Raw genomic sequence first — 25,826 nt, forward strand, 5'->3', positions numbered from 1 at the left:
CAGTTGAAATGTTATGTAGCTAGCTTCATGTGTGTGGAGTCCTTTTATTTTTGCAAAGAATCTCTTTCTCTGCCCAGCTCCTGTCCCATTCAAATAGACAAAATGGCCATGCTAGCTAGAAAATGTTGGGCCGCATACATATGCTAGATAATCCCTGGCTGGGGAGAGCAAGGTCTATGTCAGTGATGGCTAACCTTGGCACTCCAGCTGTGACAAAACTACAAATCCCATCATGCCTCTGCCTCCCCGAGTTCTGCTTAGAGCTGTCAAGAGTATTGCAATGCCTCATGGGACTAATAGTTCCACCACAGCTGGAGTGCCAAGGTTAGCCATCACTGGTCTATGTGAACGTTGTCAGGTCAGGTCAATGGCTCTCAGCACATCACTTCCTGTTCCTGTCTCTAAACAGGAAGAAGTGGACATTCGCAGAAACCGCTTTGGCACAGAATTATTTATGCACAAGAGGAAACCAGGGCATCCCATTATATATTCGGGAAAACAAAAATTACCATAGTAATTAGTGTACTCTAAGTGCATCATTTTATCAGGGAACAACGTGAAACTAATTTATTATGTTTAATACGTTATTACATGTCATGGTGCCTCAGCCCTGGAACCCAGTCCCTTCCCATTTGCTGGTAGGTGCTGGTGGTACGTGGGTGACGACAGCCTCATTTTCTCTGTGAGTTAAGGAAATGAAGCATCTGTATGCTGGTAGCTGTCACAACCCATCCTCCAGAGGGGCCGCACATCTCTCCCTGTCACACCAGCTTCAGAAGAGATTGACAGCTCAGACATTGCCTGTGACATCCCCAGCGTGTTCAGTGCTCACAGAGGCATCAGCTAGTGTTGCTACACATACAGTTGAGAGGAATCTACCGACTTGCTGAAGGATATGTTAGAATGTGCCCAGCAGAAGAGATCAGAATGTTTATATACTGCTAACATCTTCTGCAGTTCTTTTACGTAGATCACAGTCATGTCACTTACTGTCCCTCAGAAGAGCTTGCAATTTAATCCCTACAATAGTCTTTTGTCTTAAACACCCTAAAGGTGGCCATACACATGTTTCTCATCAATAACCGGCCGTTTCGAACGCCCTCATCGAATCGGCTAGAAATCAATCCTACAAGTGAGTGGCGACTGATTGATTTCCAGCCATAAGCGATCAAGACAGTTGACTGCGTCAGAAGGAAGATATTAATGGACTGGCGGCAGGTCAGGAGCATGGTGGTAACGGCGTTCGAATACAGGGCCACAGGCGTGCAGTGTAGCTTAGGCTCACCTATCTGCTGGTGCCTGTCTTCTCTAGCCCTGTTGGGTGCTCCTCACTGTCTCTTCTCTCCCTGGGTGAATGTGTCTCATGATATACGCTACAGGCCGGACACTAGAGGATTCTAGTGGTCACTTAAGACACGAGCCACAGTGCCTTTAGTGCTCAGACCCTAGTGTTTACTACATGACACAGACGCCCCGGGAGAGAAGACACAAGAAGGAGCATCTGGCAGTGGAGAGAAGACGTATCGGCTGATATGCAAGTGTAAGCTCTGCTTCCTACACTCTGCACAACCCAGGGAAAAGGTAGGGGCAGCTTGGGGGCCCAGCAGGCAGTATGCAGCTCCACAGATATTTAATAAATTTCATGCTGGAAGACTGAAAATCTATGCCTAGGGTGTGGAAGCTTTCGATCCCTCTCAGATCAGATTTGGTCTGAGAAGGATTTATCTGATGGTCGAATCTGGTGGCCATTTATTAGATGTCCTGTTTGAGATCCATACCTGCGATCCTAACAGACAGATGAAAGTGCTAGCCATCTAACACGTTACCACTATACAAGTCATTTTGTAACTGAAGTCCTAGTAGTACTGCGCCTCTGCAGAACGCTCCTTGCTACAGCAGTGTGACGGCAAGCAGCCCGTGCACATACCCACGCATGCGCCACCGTGCCGACTCGGCCAGGTTGGTAGCCACTACGAAGAAGACAGCAGAAGACTTGATGACGGAGGAACTGCGACGAGGTACACAAAGACTTCAAGGGTTTGGAAGGAGCCCAAGGTAAGTAAAGCTGCACTCCTTTCTTTCACCTCATGTATCCTTTGAGGAACCAGAGCTGTAAATCACAGTTTCTCTCCAATCAGATTCTAACAAATTAGAAGTACTTCCAAAGCCTTCCAAAGACTCCAAAAGGTGCCAAATTTAAAACCAGGACAGCAGTGGACTGAGTGCACGGAGAGAGAACTGGAAAGGCTCTAAGGCAGAGGTGCCCACACTTTTTCGGCTTGTAAACTACTTTAATGAATTAGCAAGTCAAAATGATCTACCTATGTACAATTTTAGGAGCACAACTGTATATACAAAATGGAAACTGTGGTGCGGTCGGGATCTACCATGAAGTCCTTCGCAATCTACTCAATGGGCAGCCCTTCTCTAAGGGATCTAGAGCCTTGCCCCTCCATAGGCGATTATCTAACTTTTTTTTAGGGTGTCTCCAGCTCCAGTATTGCTTTAAGACGAGTGATCAGCAATGGAGGAGAAAAAAGGTTAGTGGTAATGACTATCGGGTCAGTACAAAGTTTAGTACCAGGCAGGTAGCTCAGTCAGGGGTCAGGTAGGGACAATGCTAGGTTGGGACATCAGGGACAGGATGATCCGCTAGAACATATGCAAGCCCGATAAATATTGGAAGAATTTAGCTGCAATGGAATACACTACAACCCAATTAAAAAAAGTGAGTGCCAAATTTAGCTCCTGGAATGATTGTAGTTATTACCTAGCTGTACACAGGAGGGCTAAGATGCAGTTTATGTATTCATGAGATTCAGAACAAACACACAGGACTAGTTGGGAGTCTATTTTAGTGCATTTTGTGTTCAGTAGGTGCACCACAAATGCTTATTCTACAACAACGACATAAAGTATACAAAACAAAAAAATGATTCCACAGCTTTGCAGGGTGCAGAGTGAAATTATGGAGAACACAACAGTCAGCAATTTCTTGTAGTGGCTCTAAAGAAACTCAAAAGGCTCACACTGAAAAAGCTATGCTAAGGACAATTACGAAGGTATTTGCACGTTTTAGCTCCACAGGAAACAGAGGCCACTTTATAAATATACAAAGAAATGGTGCCAGTAAAATTGGTGCAAGCTACCAGTAATAGCAACCAAGAAACATACTTCATCTGAACCTACGCTCTCATTTTTACCTTCTATTCTTCAATGATACCACCATATTTCTAATGTCTGTCTATTCCTTAAAGTGTACCTGAAACGACGGAAAGTACAAGTTCTATACATACCTGGGGCTTCCTCCAGCTCACTCTGTGCAGATCGCTCCCACGCTGGCGTCCAAAGCCTACTGGATCCTCCAGTAGCAGCCTCGTTCTCCGTGGCCAGTACTGCACATGCGTGACATGCCCGCACACGCCCACCCCGCCGCATTCGGCGCCTGTGCAGTACTACTGCATAGGTGTAGAACATTCCCAGCCACGGAAGCAAGCTTGGCTGCACTGCTCCGACTGCCCGAAGGTAACAGAACTGCTACAGGAGGATCCAGGAGGCTTTGAAGGCCGAGTGGGAGCGATCTGCGCAGAGCAGGCAGGAGGAAGCCCTAGGTATATATAAAACGTATACTTTCCGTCGTCTCAGGTACACTTTAAAATGGAACCTGAAGCGAGAGGTACATGGAGGCTTCCATATTTATTTTAAAACAATACTAGTTGCCTGGCAGTCCCATTGAACTCTCTAACTGCAGTAGTGTCTGAATCACACCTGAAACAAGCATGCAGCAAATCTTGTCAGAAACATCTGATCTGCATGCTTGTTCAGGGTCTATGGCTAAAAGCCTCGGAGACAGAGGATCAGCAGGACAACCAGACAACTAGTATTGTTCTAAAGGAAATAAACATGGCAGCCTCCGTATACCTCTCACTTCATGTTTCCTTCAAAGAGCTATATACTTTATATGGATAAAGAGGGGAAAAGCAGACCATGGCTAGGTTTCAATACATACAAGAATGAAAAGCCTGCAGCCGCCTCTTGAGCAGTGAATGATCCCCCTCTGAAGTCAGTCACATGCACAGCTGGAGAGGTGCTCTAGACTGGGTCACTTCAGCGTTAACTGATGCATGATTGGATGATAAATGACAACAGCTTTGGCTTATCTATCACAAAGGGCAGTGGGCTTCCTGGGAACGCTGCATGCAATCTTACACAGAAATCTAAGCTGTCGCTCAACGTCTTTCAGCACCTTTCTACCGAGCTGCGAGGGCAGCCGCTGAGCAAGGCTAATAAAAGCAATCGGTGGGTGATGCTTTTTTTGCAATCTCACCCATCTGTACAGTAACAGTGCTCATGTGACGCCCACCTGCAGGCAGCACTGAGCACAGCAAGCAAGGTGGGTTTAATGCTATCAATAGATACCGAGCTAGTCCTCCAATTCAGAGCCTTCTGTTATCCAAATGCATTGCCCAGAGAGAAGAGGCTCTCGTAACTGGTCCACTGATAGGCCGCAGGAATCATCCTCAGCTGTGACATGCATTGCAGCGCAAATCACAATGTGCGCACAAATACTATGCGCAGGGTACAGACTGCTGGGAACAGGAATGTATGTGTAAACACTATACTGTCAGGGGGTCTACAGATATCATCATTACCTTCTAGGCCTGAACGATTTTAGGAAAACATTGAATTGAGCGATTTCTGTTGCAAAATCACGATTTTGATTCGATTCACGATTTCCTTCAAATTAAGCTTTGTTCCCCCTCTGTGCCTCTCTGTCCCCCTCTCTCTTTGTGCACTCTGTGTCTTTGTGCCCACTTTGTCTCTCTCTCTCTCTGTGTTCCCTTTGTCTTTGTGCCCCCCTTTTTCTGTGTCCCCTCTGTCTTTTTTGTCCCGTGTCTTTTTTTGCCCCCTTTGTGTCTCTCTGTGCCCCCTCTGGGCCTCTCTGTCTTGCTCCCTTTGTGTCTCTCTTTGTGCCCCTTTTGTCTCTCTGTGCCCCCTCTGGGCCTCTCTTTTAGGCCCTTTTTGTCTCTCTGTGCCCGCTCTGTCCTCTAAGCTGCGTCAGTGCTGGACATACCTTCCAGCAAGAACCTAGCGATGCCAGTCTATCCACTTCACGTCCTGCAGGCGCTAATGCACGGCATACTTCCTGTATGTCATGTGACATACAAGAACCAGGAAGTATGCCGTGCATAAGAGCCGGCAGATGGCAAGAGAGGATGGACAGCACTGGACTCATGCGGAAGGTATGACTGACACTGCGGGCCACATACGCTGGGACTTGGTAGTTTGAAGCAGTGTCTTCAAACTTCCCCCTTGTGAAAATGTCGTCATCACGATATTCTCCACTTTGACGATTCCGAAATTGTGAAGTTGTTGATCGCGATTTCGGTTTAAATTCGATTTATCTTTCAGGCCTATTACCTTCTACAGTAAATCCCCCATTATCCGGCACCAATAGGGATTGGCTGATGCCAGATCAGTGTAGTTTCTGGTTGCTTGAGGATCTATATTAAAAATAGGCCTAGCTTAAAAACAGTACCATACCTCATACTGTATGTATACCACAAACTCTGTTTTATTGATGAAATACAATTAAAAACAAATTAGGACAAAGGGCAGACTCTTAGAGTTAATGTAACAGAAGTGTATTACTAAATAAGAGTAATATAAATGTTACTGTAATAAGTGTAAAAGTACAGTAGCTGTATGCATCCTGCAAGGCCAGGATTTTCACGTTTGCTTGAGATTACTAGTTAACCGAATTCTGGATAACATGAGTTTTACTGTATTCATAAAGCACCAACATATAAGATCGCATTCACACTACACAACAAAAGCACAAATAAGATTTTGGGCATGCGTTCCCGATGCACAGCATGCACATCGTAGTGCGTTATAGCACAGACGTCTGCGCCCGCAAGTCAATAGAACCGGAAGGGAAAACAAATGCGTCGTATGATAAAGTGTTCCCAGCCACGTTATTTTGATACACTAGGCAGGGCCGGATTTAGGCCAAGGCCGCCTAGGTCATGGCCTAGGGCACCACAGGAGCAAGGGCACCAAAGCAGCTAGCTAAACTGGTGCTTGCAAATGCTGCAATGCAGGGAGATCGGGAGAGCACATGACCGCGGTACTCTGCTGCTAGCCGCCTGTGCAGCAGCCACCTTGCTCTCTGTGCACATTTGCATTGTGGCCGGCGGCTATAGACTTGGGCAGTATTGGAGACGGAAAGTAAGAGGAAGCTTCTGCACTGGAGACGAGTGGAGAAATGAGTGACACTGATGGCTGCTGCGATGTGAAGGTGAGCTCACTATCTATACTGAAGGGGGGTGGGAAAAGTAGGGATTAAGGGAGCCATCTGGCTACTTATACTGGAGGGAAAGGGGAGAGGAGTAATTTGGCTACCTATACTGGGGGGTCAATCAGGCTACCTATACTAGAGGGAAGGGTGCATTGCTTTCCCCCTTAACTTGCCTGTTGGCAGAAGACAAGCTGCAGATAGGGGGTAGAGAGTAGAGACTGTAGTTCGCCATTGCTTTAGTATGGCACAGAAAACTTCTATCCCTTAATGCCCAGCAAGATCTCTGACATGAAGTCAGCCGGAGTTGCTGCAGAGACCAAATTCATGAACCCATGTCTCTGTGGTGATACAACCTGTTTTGCAAATGCCATTGGCCAGCTAACTTTAGGTAGTTCACTTATCCTTTAACCTGCTGGGCGGTCTGGACGAGCTCAGCTCGTCCAGTACCGCCGGAGCCTGCCGCTCAGGCCCTGCTGGGCCGATTTGGCTCAAATAAAAAGCAGCACACGCAGCCGGCACTTTGCCAGCCGCGTGTGCTGCCTGATCGCCGCCGCTCTGCGGCGATCCGCCGTGAGCAGCGGCGAAAGAGGGTCCCCCCAGCCGCCTGAGCCCAGCGTAGCCGGAACAAAAAGTTCCGGCCAGCGCTAAGGGCTGGATCGGAGGCGGCTGACGTCAGGACGTCGGCTGACGTCGATGACGTCACTCCGCTCGTCGCTATGGCGACGATGTAAGCAAAACAAGGAAGGCCGCTCCTTGCGGCCTTCCTTGTTTATTCTGGGCGCCGGAGGCGATCGGAAGAACGCCTCCGGAGCGCCCTCTAGTGGGCTTTCATGCAGCCAACTTTCAGTTGGCTGCATGAAATAGTTTTTTTTTTATTAAAAAAAAAACCCTCCCGCAGCCTCCCTGGCGATCTTAATAGAACGCCAGGCAGGTTAAAACAAACTCATCCCAATGCAAGAATATGAATAGCCCTTCTGAAATTGTTCCTGCAGCTTTATGCACCTTGCCTGACATTTTGGCTTCTGTGGTCTTTCTAAATTTCAGGTCTGTGTCATGACCGAATGGCATTAACCTCCTTAGCGTTCTGGATGAGCTGAGCTCATCCAGAGACGCCGGAGCGCTTTTCACAAAATAAAAAGGAGCACACGCAGCCGGCACTTTGCCAGCCGCGTGTGCTACCTGATCGCCGCCGCAGCGGCGAAAGAGGGTCCCCCCAGCCGCCCGAGCCCAGCGCAGCCGGACCAAACAGTTCCGGCCAGCGCTAAGGGCTGGATCGGAGGCGGCTGACGTCCATGACGTCACTCCGCTCGTCGCCATGGCGACGAGGAAAGCAAAACAAGAAGGGCCGCTCATCGCGGCCCTTCTTGTTACTTCTGATCGCCAGAGGCGATCAGAAGTACACATTAGGAGCGCCCTCTAGTGGGCTTTCATGCAGCCAACTTTCAGTTTTTTATTAAAAAAAACGTCCGGTCACCAGCCTGGCGATCTTAATAGAACGCCAGGCAGGTTAATGTGCTACCAGGCTTCAGAAGCTTTTCACATGAATCCCCATCATCAACTGGTTGGGGAGTCATGAGGAAGAGTCCAGTTTTTGTCAAAGAGGAGCTCAAACCTATTGCTTGACCCACTGAGTTGTGCTCCCATTTTTTTGCCTGAGGAAGTGGGGTCACGCCCGCTAAAAACGCGTTGCATTTGTGGAGTTTTATAAATAATTTGTCAATTCTGTTTTATCGAGACTCAAGTGAGTTTTCTTTTTTGTAAGAGGGAAGTAAGTCCACCTTAACATCCCCCTCTGATTTTAAGCGGTTTTTAAACCGTTTTACTCTACTCTGCCACCTCTGTATACCGAGTTTTTGCCATATATTCCTGACAGCACCTTTGATACCTGCAAGGTTTTTGACTACCTGTGAACAGCAGTAATGTGGAGATGTGTCATAAGGCAGATCTTTGCCGATGTGCATCCACACCTCATGTCAGCCGAGCGGTTACAAACGCTGCCATTCGGCCACATAACATTGCAGCCAAAAAGGCAACCGATGGTCAGAAGACCAGAGGCTGAACTGTGTGAAAGAGGCCTAGAGTGGGAATACCAATTGTTTCTGACAACTGCAGGTTTACCGCCAAAATGGACAACAGAGTAAAAGGAGCCAGCAAACATAATCCTGGTTCACAAAATGCCATTAACATTACATTTAGCTGCACATTAAAGGATACCAGAGCTGACAAATTAAGAAAAAAAGGGGGGGGGGGTGTGAGAAAGCAGGCTTGAATGTGATGCAGTCCTTATACGCACCGCTCCCCCCATTGTCCTCCCCCCCCTCCTCTCCTACCTAAAGCCCCCCCTCAGCCTCTTCCAGGTCAGGCAGTAGTACACAGGCGCTGACCCGGCAGCACGCAACCTGGATCAAATCGAGACGTCATACGCAGAGCGCATCCGGCTGCACGATCAAGGATGCGCGCTGCCGTGTCAGCACCTGCGCACTTCTGGCCAGCCCAGAAGAGACTGAAAGGGGCTTTTAGGTGAGTGGAGGGGGGTGATTTTAACATTTGCGTCAGCTTTGCTATCCTTTAAGAAGAAACTGCATTCATGCAATAAAAACAAGGATGAAACAAGTCACTGCAATCTGCACCTTCAAATAACATGGTACAAGGATCATACAGCATACAAAACACAATGCATTTGTCAATTCATGAGCCACCTTCACAAACTGCTGTAAAAAAAAAAAAAAAAAAAAAAAAAAAAAAAAACACACACACCACACACCACACACACACGACGGTACAACCAGACAAGCAGGAAAAAAAAACTACGGTCAAAAATTATATTAACTTCATCATAAGGAGACAACACAAGTGGTTTAATGAATCGTACAGGAGCAGATATTCAGACATGGCAGTTACTTAAACTCTCCAGCAACCCACTTCAAAGGAAGATAATAAACAGATGTAGCCATTAACCAGAATCCCCTTCCATCAGCACAATGATCACTATAGGTGAGGGGTGTGTGAACCTGTCTCCATGTCAGGGTTGTGATGTGCCAGGGATAGCATGTGACCAAGAATTTCTGTCACCACCAGAATAAAGCTGCTTATTTTGTCACCTAAGATGTACAGCCTCCGACAGGGAAGGCCCCTCACTCTCCCAGCCACTAAAATAAGTCTGTGTCATCCAAGGGTTTGTATGTGCCTGCTCTGCCCATCACACTGCTTTGTAGCCTGGTTAGCCTACACACTGTTGGAAGAAGCCCTAAGCAGCTGCTAGGATGAATGGCAGTGCCAGTGCATATATGTCCCGCATGCATTGTCACACCAAAGTTCAATTTCAGCCATATACCAGATGTGTGCCCCTCAGGCATTGCCAGCAACGTGACCATCTCTAGTGATAAAGAGTCCCTCCCTCTCTACCAAGCAATGATCATTGTCTACACCAGTGTCATGCTGTGCCCTCTCTTGAAAAAGGGAGCCCCCATTCTCTCTCTCTCTCTCTGGCAAGGCAATAGTCAGTGCTTGTTCCAGGGTATGTGTTGGCTCTATTCTGGAGTGCAAACCACCCCTCTTCTAAAGCTACCCATGAATGGTACAATTTTTTCATCAGGTGCGATCATCCAAAATGGTTTTTACAATCGATTGTACAGAAAACTGCGGTGTGTTTTGAACATCGCTGTAAAAAGATTCTATGGTCAATTGGAAAAGAAAATTTTAATCAATAGCAATGGTGGATTTTTACGATTGAATCAAAAGAGAGAAATGCCCTAATCGACCAGTTTATGGGAAAAATCGATAAATACCTTCAGATTACTTTCGTAAAAATTGCATCTAAAGATTGCATCTGATGAGACAGATTGTACCTTTAATTGGCACCTTCAGTGATCAGTGCAGATGGAGATCTGCATGTAGATGGGTGTCTCTGTGACAGGGTAAAAGGGCTACATAATTGCAAGTATCTGTGTCAGGGTGAAGTGTCACATCAGCAACCAAATGGCTAGTCAGTCCCTCTTCTGATCATTCCTTTGTCAGTGTGACCTGTCAGTGCAATGATCAGTGTCCCCTCCCTGGAAGGGTTAGTAGGGTGTCCCTTACCATCTATGTTCTCCCGGTCACTGATGTGCTGCAGGTTGCACCCCGTGTCCTCCCTGCTGATGTCCTGCTCCGGCCGGTAGGACTCCAGTCTGGAGTGGGCATTTCTCCGCAGCTTGGGGCTGGAAGACACGCAGCAAGACGTGGTGTTCCCCATAGTGATCCTTCCTCGGCACACAGCAGATCAGGGCGAGGATGGGGAGGAAGCAGAAGGATGCCCCCCTGTGTGTGGCACTGCCGATCCCAGGCTTGGGGTGCAGCTGGCTGCTAGCAGGGCATCTCCAGCAAGGATAATAGGGAGGGGGGCTATGGAAGGCTGCGCCACCCCCTTCACATCAGGAGCCCCTCATAGTGGATATGGCACCCAGGCATCTCCCCCAGCCTGCTGCTTATCACCATCATTAATATCCCTTATTAATAAAGCCTCTCGTCCCTGGTACACAGGGGCTCCTCCTCTCTCTCCTCCCCAGTACATTAGCACACAGCCCGGGGCTGTCACTGCAAGAAAGGTTCCGGTTCAAAGGGGTGGGAGGATGTAGAGGAAGCCCTGCGCTGGGAAAAGCATGAATCAAAATGACAGAGATACGTGCAGCCTCCTCACTGCCCCCCACCCTCTGCACAGTGCACATGGCAAGTGTGATACCACCACCCCCTCAGCTGACGCGCTCATCCCCGGAGGCGGCAATCTGTCCCCCTCAGCACAGCAGTGTATGTATATAGTGCTGTGCATCGCTATTCTCTGCTATCCTCCGCTTTCCTCAGAGCCGCCCGGCGTACTTTACTAATAGGTAGCTCCCAACTAAGTTTGTCATGTGTGAGGAACTAGGGGGGAAGCACAGTACACCGAGCACAGCGCTTAGGAAAGCGGAGGAGAACCGAGAGGAGAGATGCACAGCACCGGCGGGCAAGAGGCGGTGTCCTGTCTAAGATAGCTACCCATCCAAAATAGCTACTTTCAGCACTGCGCATGCGCACTTCCATAAACGCGTCACAGGAGGGAGGAGGGTCGTCTGAAATAGCTACTTTTCTGCTGCACTCAGAAAAACTATCAAACCTACTAGCACAGAACTAGTGGAACGCATGGAATGATACATGCAGCAGCCAATCATTTGGTTCCCAGGATGCACTACAAAGTGCCAGGAACCAATTAGAAGAGATCCCACCACAGGCAAATAAATAGAGGGTCGGATAAGGGAATTTTCTCATTCCTGACCTGAGGATCTCATGATAAGCAATGCTTGGGAGAGCTGTGCTAGTCAGGGATAGCTTCAGGGTTAGATTAGATTCAGGGCTAGATTAAATTTAGGAGTGTAGGGAGAGCTGTGCTATTCAGGGATAGATTAAACTTTTGGGGACCGACGTAGTAGATTTAGTACGAATCTACGTCCAGCTGCTCTGAGTGCATAGCTCCCAACTGTCCCTTTTTTGGAGGGACAGTCCCTTTTTGGAAGCCCTGTCCCTCTGTCCCTTTTTCCCTCTCATTTGTCCCTCTTTCAGGACTTTGTCCCTCTTTCTATGTAAATATATATATTTCTATACTAAAAATGTGTTTGATTGACTCTAAACTTTATTCACATCCTTTAAATTGATATATTACTAATTTTAAAATGTTACTATGAAGGAAAATGAACCAGGATAGAAAGGACCAGTGTGGTTTGAATGATAAAACAACATATTTTCCTTATGAAATCTTTATGGTATGCGTGACTAGGGACGTGGTGGGGCGTGACCAGGGGTGTGGCAGGGGCATGGCTTAAGTGTCCCTTTTTCTGATCTCAAAAAGTTGGGAGGTATGTGAGTGGACATAGATTCAACGTCTGCGAAGACAAAGCGTCCCGCAACGATCGTGCACACCCGAGAGGCAAGATTAAGCTGTCATATGACAGCTGAAATCGCGTATGGTTTCTGATCACTACGATCGCCAGCGGACCGTAATGATCACCAGTAAGAGCTGCGGCGGTAGGGGGGAAAGAAGAGGATCCATTCTCCTTGCTGCCATTCCCCCGGCGATCGGCGCTCACCTCCGCTCTGGCCAACATCCCCGCTCTGACGTATCGGGTCCCGGCTTGATGACCTCATCAATCCGCGACCCAGAACTGAGTGGCAATATGAGTGGGGATGCTGGCCAGAGCAGAGGATTCCACAGCGGCTCATCGCTGGAGCCTGCTAGGTGAGCAAAGGCTGCTGGCTACAGAGGGGACACGTGCCCAGCAAGCCACACTCGGGATTCGACTGCCTGCCCCGCCTCCCATGCAAAATCCTCTGATCCTTAAAATATATGTACACATACAATTAAGAAGTACGTTTCTTCCAGAGTAAAATGAGCCATAAATTCATTTTCTCCTATGTTGCTTTCACTTACAGTAGGTAGTAGAAATCTGACAGAACCGACAGGTTTTGGACTAGCCCATCTACTCATGGGGTGTTCACAGGGATTTCTTTATTTTCAAAATGCACTTAGTGAATGGCAGTTGCTCCGTACATCTGGCAAAAAAGTGTACGGTGAGCAGGGAGGGTGACCATCATCTTTGTATAAATCTTTTTCAGGAAGTGTCCTTATAAAGAATAAGGACCCGTTTCCACTATTGTAAATCTGCATGCGTTTTCTGAACGCAGATTCGCACAACCAATACAATTTAATTAGCCTGTTTCCACTTGTCAGGAAAACAGAGCGTTTTTCTGTGCAGGAAATTCTGCACAGCAGAGCCATCAGAATTTGTACACCGCAATGCGGTGTGTGATTAGCATTCAATGTAATTAATAGGAAACTCGCATGCGTTTTTACTATGCAAATTTTCAATGCGAATTCGCGTACGTTTTCGCCTAAAATCAATGTAAAAGCACACAGGCATTGACATGGTTAAATTCACATACTTACAAAACCCGCTTCGTTTTCGCGTTTTCCGCAACGAATTTGCACCACACAAAGGAAATGGGCCCTACAGGTCATGCTGAGAATCCCCTATGGAGAGATAGACTAGCCCAAAACCTGTAAGTAATGTCAGATTCCTACTACCTACTGTAAATGCCAGCAACATAAGACAGATATCATTTATCACTCATTTTGCTCAGGAAGAAACGCACTTCTTATTTGTATGTGTTTTAAATTTTAAGATTTTCGCGACAGTTTTTCTTTAAAGCAGACCCAAGCCAAACATTTTTTTAATTCAAAATATTTAGTTGCACCACTCTGACATATACAAAGATAAATAAACACTCCTTCAAGCCTATGATCATTTCAGTGCATGCTTTTCACCCTTCTCTTTTCATAACTAGGGTTATACAGGTGGCAGCCATTAGCAATTCCTCCTTTGCCAGACACCACCCACTCCACCAGTTTGCCGGATTCTGTCCCAGCAATATGAAAGGAAGGGAGGGGTTCCTCCAATAAATGTAAAATATTTTATATTTGTCATCATGCAGCTGAAAAAAGGCTGCTATTTATTATTATAATTTAGAAAATAGATTTTACTTCTGAAATCTTGTATTTTTAATTAGGGGTCCACTTTAAGGGGGGTTAGGCAGCCAGTCCCGAAAGGGTTAAAGCGGACCCAAACCAACATTTTTTTAATACAAAATATTTAGTTGCACCACTCTGACACATACAAAGATAAATAAACACTCCTTCAAAGTTAAGAAAAGGTGGGGGGAAAGGCTGCGCGTCCCTAAACATATGTTGCAATTGAGTGGTTAATCGCACAGGCATACACCGCCTCTGTTAGACTGAAAAATGCATGCCCTGCATCCAAGACAAGTGCTAACATTTATTAAACTAGGAGGAACTTTAGCTTCCAATATGGTTTGCATGCAAAGTATATTATACTAGACACTTGCGCCACAGTGAGGCAAACCTCAGGGCAAGTGACCTAACCTAAATTTAAAACCTTGGGAGCAGCTAAGCAAAAAAATGTGTAACTTACATTTGGTTGAACAGCGAGGAGAACGCCAGCGCATACCACTAAGGCTGCATCTGAAATGACCACCAGCTCAGTGTCCAGCACCTAAATAGATTTTCTGCACACTTTGCATTCAATTCAGATGCAAATCATATGCAAATCTGCTACTACTTATTATGCAAACAGGAAACTCAGGAGGAGGAGCTGGGAGCAGCTAACCTGACAGTTACATAGTTACAAAGTTAAGAAAAGGTGGGGGGAAAGGCTATGCGTCCCTAAACATATGTTGCAATTAAATGGTTAATCGCACAGGCATACACCGCCTCTGTTAGACTGAAAAATGCATGCCCTGCATTCAAGACAAGTGCTAACATTTATAAAAACTAGGAGGAACTTTAGCTTCCAGTATGGTTTGCATGCAAAGTATATTATACTAGACACTTGCGCCACGGTGAGGCAAACCTCCAGGCAAGTGACCTAACCTAAATTTAGCTTAGCAGCTTAGCTGCTCCCAAGGTTTTAAATTTAGGTTAGGTCACTTGCCTGGAGGTTTGCCTCACCGTGGCGCAAGTGTCTAGTATAAAACACTCCTTCAAGCCTATGAGAATTTCAGTGCATGCTTTTCACCCTTCTCTTTTCATAACTAGGGTTATACAGGTGGCAGCCATTACTTCTGAGCTTAGTAAGAGGTTTTAGCTCATGGGTGTGTTTGTCATCAGCTACCCTCCCTCACAGGGGCGTCGTCTATGTGAAATCTCACACTGTTTTTTATCTCCTTCACCAGTCTGTCGGATTCTGTCCCGGCAATATGAAAGGAAGGGAGAGGTTCCTCCATTAAATGTAAAATATTTTATACTTGTCATTATGCAGCTGAAAAAAGGCTGCTATTTAATATTATCATTTAGAAAATAGATTTTATTTCTGAAATCTTGTATTTTTAATTTGGGTCCACTTTAAGGAGTGTAGGGAGAGCTGTGTTATTCAGGGCTAGATTAACCTCCCTGCCGTTCTGATTATATGTGGCGCACGGCCGCGGGAGGGTTTTATTTTTTGCTATTTTTTTTTTTAGCATGTAGCCAGCCTAGTGCTAGCTACATGCTTCCCCCCTCCCTTCGCTATCCCGCCCACCCCTCCGATCACCGTCGGCGCAAATATCCAACAGGAAATCCCGCTCGGAATGGGATTTCCTGTATGGGCTTCCCCGTCGCCATGGCGACGATCGGACTGACGTCATCGACGGCATTGACGTCAGAGGGAGTCCCGATCCACCCCATAGCGCAGCCTGGCGCTGATTGGCCAGGCTGCGCAAGGGGTCTGCGGGGGGGTGGGGGCCCTCTTTCGCGGCGGGTAGCGGCGATCGGAACAAACACGCAGCTAGCAAAGTGCTAGCTGCGTGTTTGAAAAAAATTATGCAAATCGGCCCACCAGGGCCTGAGGAATCCTCCGCATCGGCTTACCCCGAGCTCAGCTCGGGATAACCGGCAAGGAGGTTAAGGAGTGTATGGAGAGCTGTGCTATTCAGTGATAGATTAGATTCAGGGAGAGTGTACAAGCACGCTAGGCCTCTGTTACTAGTCTGTGACTGTGTTTACTGCAGCATCCAGCACATTTGTACTGTCTGACAAACAAAGGCTGTATCTATTCATCTATTATTCGTGTGACAGCATTATAGGCCTCTGTACTTGTGACAGTGTTTGCTGCAGCATCCAGTAGCACATTTGCACTCACTGTCAGGACCGTGACAAAGGCTGTATCTATCCATCATCTGTGCAGTTATCTTTGTGTAGTAGTGTGACAGCAATATAGGCCTCTATACTAGTCTGTGACCTTGTGTAACAGCGATGAATACAGCAACCAGCAGCACTCTTGCACTGTACTGTCAGGACTGTGTCAAAAGCTGTATCCATCAATCATCTGTGCACTTAAAGGATACATGAGCTATAGACCTGCTGATTCACTTACCTGGGGCTTCCTCGAGCCTCTAGAAGCCTCTGTGTCCCTTGCCATGGGACTGCCGTCTGCCACTCTTCCGGGGTCTCCTCCATAGCATTTTCTGACCCGCTTCTGTGCATGCTACTCTACTGGGGTCCCCTCCATCATTCGCCAATAACGTTTTCACTACTCATCACACATAAATGATCTATATCTTTCCTTTTTTTTGCCACAAATTAAGCTTTTTGTGGGCGATACTTGTTTTCAGTAATTAATTAACCTCCCTGGCGTTCTGGACGAGCTAGACTTGTCCTGAGACGCCGGAGGTCGCCGCTCAGGCCCCGCTGGGCCGATTTGAATGATTTTTAAAAAAAAACACGCCGCAAGCACTTTGCTTGCTGCGTGTTGTGCCTGATCGCCGCCGATCCGCCGCTACCTGCCACGATACAGCCTCCCCCCCCCCCCCCAGACCCCGTGCGCTGCTTGGCCAATCAGTGCCAGGCAGCGCTGAGGGATGGATCGGGACTCCCTGTGACATCATGACGTCACGACGTTCGTCGCCATGGCAACGGGGGAAGCCCTCCTGGAAATCCCGTTCAGAACGGGATTTCCGGACGGGTGATTGCGCCGGCGGGGATCGGAGGGGTGGGAGGGACGCCGCAGGGAGGGGGGAATCATGTAGCTAGCGCTAGGCTAGCTACATGATACATTTAAAAAAAAATGTGCAATAAACGTTCCCGCGGCCGCAGGGCCGCGGGAATCAGAACGCCAGGCAGGTTAATGTTCTATGCATTTTATAGACAAATACAAAAAAAAGAAAAAAATACACTATTTCTCCAATTCCATCCCCTATAGCAGTGATGGCTAACCTTGGCACTCCAGCTGTGGCGGAACTACAAGTCCCATGAGGCACTGCAATATTCTGACAGATCTAAGCATAACGCGGGGAGGCAGAGGCATGATGGGATTTGTAGTTTTGTCACAGCTGGAGTGCCATGGTTAGCCATCACTGCCCTATAGTTCTAAAATAAGCAATGCTACTATAAATAAAATTCACCCATTTTATTTGCCCTTTAGTCCCGGCTATCACAACATTGAATTATGTTCCTCGTACAATGTATTGCATCAGTCTATTATGTGGAAATAAAGGTGTATTTTTTTCTGGGTTTTTTTTTGGGGGGTGGGGGGGGTTGTGTGTGTGTCACATCAATTGTAAGCATTTATGTACTAAAATAGCAGTAATATACCCTTCATGACATACATATAAAAAAAAAAAAGAGTCCCTAAGGCAACTATTTATAAAAAAAAAATGTACTGTTTTTTTTTCTTCATCTGTTTGTTTGGTAACTGGGGGGAGTGGATTACTTATATTTTTTTATATATATATGAAAAAAAACAACTGGTGTGTGTGTAATTTAACTTCTCACCACTAAATGGTGCTAGAAGCACTCCCTGGTTTTCCAGGAAGTGTTTCTTTTTTTACATTAATTCATGTTCTTTCTTATGAATGGGCATGACCCCTGATCGGGCTCACATCCATTCATTACAGGCACTGCGATTGGTTTGGGGAAGCCTTGCTTTCCTTCCCCAACTGCCGACACGGAAATACCGCCGCTAGGAGCGTCGGTTGCACGCACATGCAGGCACACCCACCGTTTAAACACTGGACCAGTTAGTCTTGAGCAGCGCACATCTGGAAGAAAATACTCGTCCAGATAGGCTTAAAGGGCAACTAAAGTATGAAGACTATGGAGGCTGCCATGTTTATTTCCTTTTAAACAATACCAGTTGCCTGGCAGCCCTGCTGGTCTGTTTGGCTGCAGAAGTGTCTGAAAAACACCAGAAACAAGCATGCAGCTAATCTGTCAGATCTGACAATAATGTCAGAAACACCTTATCTGATGCATGCTTGTTCAGGGTCTATGGCTGAAAGTATTAGAGGCAGAGGATCAGCAGGACAGCCAGGCAACTGGTATTGTAAAATTGATGATATTATGATTTGTATGTGTAGTACAGCTAAGAAATAAAATATTAAAATCAGATACATCAGTCTAATTGTTTCCAGTAAATGAAGAGTTAAGAAACTCTAGTTGTTATCTCTATGCAAAAAAGCCATAAGCTCTACGACTTTCAAAGTCGTGGAGAGGGCTGTCTTCTGACTTTTATTATCTCAACTGTAATTGAACTATTTACTTTTCCTCTGCCAGAGAGGTCATTAGTTCACAGACTGCTCTGAAAGAATCATTTTGAATGCTGAGTGTTGTGTAATCTGCAGATATTATAGAATGATGCACTGTTAGAAAAAACACTATATACCTGAAAATAAAAATATGAGAATATTTTCTTTGCTGCTAATCTTCTAGTAATTATTCATAGTACACAACCAATTCACTATATCATATTTTTTTTTCTCGCTTCAGTGTCTCTTTAAAAGGAAATACACATGGCAGCCTCCATAAACCTCTCTTTCTGTCTGCGTATTCAATTTACTTAAAAACTATACCAGTGCAGTGCAATTACATTTTTGCGTTGCAAATAGCAATGACCAATCAAATTTTGCGAGTGTTGACGCAGTGTTAAATGTCCATATCCTTTATATTAGTGCAATTACATTTCTACATTCAAAATAGCAGTTCAAATTCAAAGTTTGTGTGTATGACATTTCCATAAAAACTATACCAGTGCAATTACATTTCAGCATTTCAAATAGCAGTGAACTTTCTGTGTTTGTTTGTCTTGATGCAGTGTTCAGTTTCCATAAAACCTTTACCAGTGCAATTACATTTCTGCATTCCAAATAGCAGTACAAATTCAAAGCTTACATGCCTGGGTGCAGTGTTATATGTTAAATCTCCAAAACAAATCTACTTGTGCAATTACATGTCTGCATTCCAAATAGTAGTGAAAATTCAAAGTTTATGAGTATGCACGCAGTGTTAAAATCCCAAATGAAATATACTGTATTAGTGCAATTACATTTCTGCAAGAATTATACCAGTTTAATTACATTTCTGCATTCTAAACAGGGGTGTAGCAATAGGGGGTGCAGAGGTTGCAACCGCATCAGGGCCCTTGGGCCAGAAGTGCCCGAGGGGCCCTCCCTCAACTGCAGTATTAGCTCTCTATTGGTCCTGTGCTCATAATAATAACTTCTATAGATGCTTTAAATGATAATAATCATTAACAAACTGCTCCTCATTCCCTTCTTGCTCCTCTGACACTGTAGTTGCCATTGGTAGGTTTTGGTGCGCCGTATCAATTATTATATAGAGTGCTTGGGGGGGTCCAATGTAAAATTTGCATCGGGGCCCACAGCTCCTTAGCTACGCCAATGATTCTAAATAGTAGTGAAAGTTCAAAGTATGTGTATATTGGCGCAGTGTTACAATTCTGTAAGGGCCTGTTTCCACTACACGCAGATTGGATGCAGAATGGATACAGAAAAACTGACTCCAATGAATGCCTATGGGCCTGTTTCCACTAAACGCGATTTTTCTGATGCAGATTTTCCCAAGGCAGTTTTTCTGCATCCATTCTGCATCCAATCTGCGTGTAGTGGAAACAGGCCCTACGAATTATACCAGTGCAATTACAGTTCTGCATTCCAAATAGTAGTGAAAATTCAAAGCTTGCATGTCTAGAAGCAGTATAAAATATCTGTAAAAATGATACAAGTGCAATTTCATTTCTGCTTTTCAAATAGGGAAAATTCTACATTTGTGTGACTTTACGCAGTATAACATTTCTATAAACTATACCAGTGTAGTTACATTTCTGCATTCCAAATAGTAGTGAAAATTCAAGGTTTGCATGTCTGGATGCAGCATAAATGTTCATAACAACTATACCAGTGAAATTACATTTCTGCATTCTAAATAGTAGTGAAAATTCAAAGTGTGCATAGCTGGAAACGATAAAATTTCCATAAAACCAATGCTAGTGGAATTACATTTCTACTTTTCAAATAGCAGTGAAAATTCCATGGTTGCGTGTTGTGAGTGGCGCAGTATTAAATTTTCATAAAAAATAAACCAGCGCAAATACATTTCTGTATTCCAAATAATGAAAATTCAAAGTTTGCAAGTCTTGACGCAGTGGTAAATTCCCCAAGCAAATAGACTAGTGTAATTATATTTGTGCATTCAAATTAGCAGTGCAAATTTAAAGTTTGTGTGTATTGATACAGTGATACATTTCTGTAAAAATGATACCAGTGCAATGAAAATTCAGAATTTGTATGTCTTGACGCAGTGTTAAATTCCCAAAACTAATATATATTGCAATTATATTTGTATTTGCATTTCAAATAGCAGTGAAGATTTAAAGGGACTCCGAGCAGTGCAGAAACTATGGAAAGATGCATACCATTTTGAAGCTCTCTTTCTCCTCTTTCCAACAATATATAAACTGCCACCCCATGCCTTTTAGTTTTCGCTATTTTCGCGATCGAAATAGCGGCAAACGCGATTTCGATTGCAAAAATAACGAAAACTAAAAGGCGTAGGGCTGCGCTTTATGTGTCGTTGGAAAGAGGAGAAAGAGAGCTTCAAAATGGTATGCATATTTCCATAGTTTCTGCACTGCTCGGAGTCCCTTTAAAGGATACCCGAGGTGACATGTGACATGATGAGATAGACGTGTATGTACAGTGCCTAGCACACAAATAACTATGTTGTGTTCCTTTCGGGAGGGAGAAGATATGCCATTGATTGCTAAGAGCTTGCTTAGTGATGTGAGAGATCAGGTAAGAGATACGACCACTGCTCCCTCTGCCAATTACACTACACAGAGCAGGTAGGGGGGGGGGGGGGGATAAAAGGAGGACACAGTACAGGGAATTCCTGACATTGAGGCAGTTCTTATCGGCTGGCGCTCCTAATTTAGGGACTCCCTGTATTTGGAATAAAAGATGCAGTGACTTTTTCTCCCTACTTATGGTGGTGAAAAAGTGTGTCTTGTATTCCAAAAAATACAGTAAATGCTGAAAATGAATGCTATATATCACCAGACATATAGAAGCATGTTACCCCTTCCTCTCTCCCACATGTGGGAGTTGTGACTTCAGAAAAAGCTTCAGGCTTGTGTGCGAGCTATAGGCCTGTTTTCTAAACCTACAATTATCAACTTATAGTATTGTAGTGCTCTTCTAAGTACAGAGGTAATTATATAATTGCCCTTATATAAAATAACATCTATAACTAGTATATACTTTTCTTTGTAGAGCGTTAACTTAAAATATATATTCAGTAATACAATTGCAATGGTATTATGTAAAACTTATTCTTCTCCAGATGTCTCTGTTCCTTTATAATTATTTCATTATTTTTAGAAACTTCTCCACCTGGTTAAGCCGTTTCCACTAATATGAATTGCAAAATAAATGTGAAAAGCCTTATTATTTTCATATTCACATTTGAGACTAGAAAGAATGCACATTCTGACTTCGATAAGGAACATCAAGTCATAACAAAAGCATAGTTCTGTGTCTGTATCTACCAAGAGAAATATAATTCTCTGTTAGTTATAAACAGCTTTTCAATAAGAAGATACAGGTGACAGCATTTTGACTATTAAGTAACAATATCACTTGCAATGTTATCAATTAGCCTCTGAGTATTGTGGGACTGTGAGTAATTTTTTCTACATACTCTAGATTGTAAGCCTTCGGGGTGGGCCCTCCTCCTTATGTCTCCTACCTGTTCACGCACCTCCATTACTGTTCACCCATCCCATGGATCTGAGTGAACTCGACTTGCCTAATCTCCATGCTCCCATCCAGTGACTGACTAAGCATTACCTTGTACTCATACTGTGCTGTGTCATCTGGTTTCCATGTATTCCTGTATTGTCTTATTGCTGTATGTCACCCCTAAATATTGTCTGTAACCTTACCTAATGTCCAGCGCTGCGTAATATGTTGGCGCTTTATAAATACAATAAATAAATACAAATAAATAAATATATGTTTGTATGCTGAGTTCAATCTTTCAGAGCATAGATTACATTTTGAGGTTTTATATAACACTTAAAGTGAACCTTAAAGAGACTCCGTAACAAAAATTGCATCCTGTTTTTTATCATCCTACAAGTTCCAAAAGCTATTCTAATGTGTTCTGGCTTACTGCAGCACTTTGTACTATCACAGTCTCTGTAATAAATCAACTTATCTCTCTCTTGTCAGACTTGTCAGCCTCTGTCTGGAAGGCTGCCAAGTTATTCAGTGTTGTGGTTCTGCTATGAACTCCCCCTTCCAGGCCCCACTATGCACACTGCCTGTGTGTTATTTAGGATTAGAGCAGCTTCTCTCTTATCTTTTACAAGCTGGATAAATCGTCCTCTGAGCTGGCTGGGCTTTCACATACTGAAGAATTACAGACAAGGGCAAAGCTGTTTGCAGGAAGAAAGGAGCAGCCTGAAACTTCAGTGCATGAGAACAGGGGGAAAGAAACACACAAATGATCTCTTGAGATTCAAAAGGAAGGCTGTATACAGCCTGCTTGTGTATGGATGTATTTTCTATGTGTGGACATACTGTACATCAACCTACTTCCTGTTTTGGTGGCCATTTTGTTTGTTTATAAACAAACTTTTAAAAACTGTTTTTAACCACTTTTAATGCGGCGGGGAGTGGCGAAATTGTGACAGAGGGTAATAGAAGATGTCCCCTAACGCACTGGTATGTTTACTTTTTGCGGGGACAGGAGGATCGGAGCGACTCTACGTGGGCACCGATCAGCTGCAGGGGGCTGAGGGAAGCCCCAGGTGAGTAAAACTCTTTTTTTTTTTTTTAGGTTCAAGGTTCACTTTAAGAGGTGGATTTATTATAATTCCAGTTACATCCTACATGGTGTAGCTTGTCTGTCTCTGCATTGCAGAAAACTTACCGAGCAAGCAGATATGTTTTTGGTACAGGAGGGCACAGGGGAGGGGGGCTGGAGCCTAGACTCCATCTGTATACTGGCTTCCACCTTCTCTCTGTGCCACAGATGAAGCTATTCCAAGCTCCTGCAGTGGTGTTACATGTTCCCAGCTGCTGCAATGCATGCATGTAGATGTAAATCTTCAATGTGAGTTCTTGATACATTTTATTCATAAAGTCACTTCAGTCTATCTGGACGACTATAGTCATCTAGAAAGACACCTCTGAAGTCTAACTGGACGCGTATACACGTCCAGTGTTATAGCGGTGGGTGTGTAAGCATGTCCGTGCAATCCCCCGTTACTACCTGGCTGCATTTCCGTAGCGGCAATTGGGAAGGGAACCGAGGATTCCCCGAACCAATCTCAGTGCCTGGAGTGAATAAACATGACCCCGATTAGGGGCCATGTCCATTCCTAAACACGGAAGAAGAGTAAAGTTAAAAAATAAATAAACACTTACTGGTAAACCAGGGTAGTGTTTCTAGAGCCATCTAGTGGCAAAATGTTAAAATGCACACACCACACATTTTTAATAACAAAATATTAATACAATAAATCCCTTCAAAAGCACACATACCCCAGTTACCAACCAATCACTTACAAATAAAAAGTTTAAAAACACAGTTTTTGGTTGCCTTAGGGACGGGTACATAAGGGCTTGCAATTGACTGGACACAAAAAAAAATCAAAACAGAAAAATACACCTTTACTTCAAAATATTATATTGCTGCCATACATTGCACTAGGAGCGTAATTTAAATGTTTTGATAGCTGCGACTAATGGGCAAATAAAATGTGTGGGTTTTATTTATAGCAGCATTGCTTATTTTAAAACTACGGGGGAATGAAGTTGGAGAAATAATGTATTTTTTCTTGTTTTTGCCTATAAAATGCATAGAAAATAAAGAAATTACTAAAAACAAGTAATGCCCAAAAAAAGCCCAATTTGTGTCAAAAAGAAACAAGATATGGATCATTCACGTGTTAGAAGCAGTGATAAAGTTATGTCCAGATGAATGGAAGGAGCGCTGTCAGGTAAAAATAGCTTTTGGCGTTAAGGTAAAAGAGACGATTGCTCTCTTGTCCCCCAGGGGGACAGCCGTGTCACACGGCTGTCCCCAGTACAGCGCTGCTGCCAATCGCAGCGCTGTACGTGTAATTAGATGGCGATTACGCCGTCTAACAGTCTTCCGAGCGGCAATCGCCGCTCGGAGACTGAAGAGGGGGCGGAGCTCCGCCCCCCGAGCAGGATCTCCTGAAAACTGCAGCCCCAGGACTTGACGCCAATCGGCGTTAGGCGGTCCTGAGGCTGCCGCCGCGGCCATGCCCGTGGGCGTGCAGCGGTCTTAAGGTTAAGGTATGCATTACCAGCTATAACCACAGGATGGCAGTGTGTTCTAGAAGCATCCTGTGTCTATAAGCAGGTTGAAAATAAAACTTGATTGTATTTTTGGTGTGTACTAGCCAAGAGCCATTAGCTATGAGTTGCACTTCCCACCAGAGGATGTGAAAATAAGTCACCGCACTCTTCTTTTCTACAAAATCCAAGTTAACACTGTTTATTCATATCTAAACTGAGAAAAAGACTACAGAGTTGAAAAGGAATGACCAAAAACCCCAGCAGGACTAGAGAGTAAACAGGAAAAGCAAATAAATAAAATGTGTGTTTAACGTACAATAAAAGGATTTACATTAAAGCTATAATGGATGAAAATGGATAGTGTTTTTTTCCCCTTATTTCCCCTTTAAAATGCATAGAAAATAAGATAATTACAAAAAAAAAAAAAAATACACCCCAAAAAAGCCTAATTTGTCCCCCCCCCCCCTCCCCCAAAGATAGAGAGAGATCATTAAAGTGTGATAATTAGTGATAAAGTTATTGCCAAAGTAATCAGAGCTGCACTGAAGTGTGAAAACAACCTTACAAGTAAAGTGTTTAATAATATCTGTTCCTCCAGCAAATTACATTGCTGTGCATTAAAGAAAACCTGTAAGAAAAAAAGACCCTGTCTGGGGGATACTAACCTCAGTATGTGGAAGCCTTTTAATCCTTATGAGGCTTCCACCATCTTCCTAAGCTTCAGCGATCCTGCGCAGGAAGCCTCCGAACGTCGGCGAGGTAAATATTTACCTACGCCTATCATCAGGTGCAATAGTGGCTTTCCGATCAGGCTCAGTCTGTAATATCCAATCGGGTCCACTCTACTGTGCAGGTAGCTCGCGCTTGCGCAGTAGAGTGGACCTGATCGAGCTCGGCTATTTCGATTGGAAAGCCTCTCCTGCGCTGGAATCGGGGAAGGTAAATATTTCACGCGCTGCTGCCGACATTCTTGTCACCTGTGCTGGATCCCTTAGGATGGGGGAAGCCTCATTAGGATAGAGAGGCTCTCACGTCCCTGGGTAAGTATCCACCAGAGGATTATTTTTTCCTTACAGTCTCTTTAAGAAGCTAGATCATAATAGCTTTCTAACACTATGGGACTATAATGCTATTTCACAATCTGATTTAAATATATCAATACAAAATTATCTGTGTGTTTTAACAATTGCCATAATAAATAGCTTCATTTTTGGGCTGTGCCATTTTCCAGTTGGTGCATTTCAGTAACGGTGATTAATGATAACGATAAGAGTAAGGGACAGGCAGTCATTGCAGCTGTGCCAGTGTACATGTCTCCAAGTGACTCTGGCCAGTATTA

General features: G+C 44.6%; 1 protein-coding gene across 2 annotated transcripts in view; it reads right to left on the bottom strand.

The window, feature by feature from the left end:
- Positions 1-25,826, bottom strand: part of CCNY (cyclin Y) — a 220,707-nt gene that overhangs the window by 176,811 nt on the left and 18,070 nt on the right. Inside the window, exon 1 of one of the 2 annotated variants that reach the window (XM_068238594.1) lies at positions 10,382-10,910. The exons of the other annotated variant lie outside the window; for it this stretch is intronic. Coding sequence (XP_068094695.1) covers positions 10,382-10,535 — 154 coding nt within the window. The 5' untranslated portion in view covers positions 10,536-10,910. Of the gene's footprint in view, positions 1-10,381; positions 10,911-25,826 lie in introns of those variants that run through there. 2 annotated transcript variants of the gene reach the window in all.

This window comes from Hyperolius riggenbachi, chromosome 5 (genome assembly GCF_040937935.1).
Source record: "Hyperolius riggenbachi isolate aHypRig1 chromosome 5, aHypRig1.pri, whole genome shotgun sequence".
Taxonomy (NCBI): Eukaryota; Metazoa; Chordata; class Amphibia; order Anura; family Hyperoliidae; genus Hyperolius; species Hyperolius riggenbachi.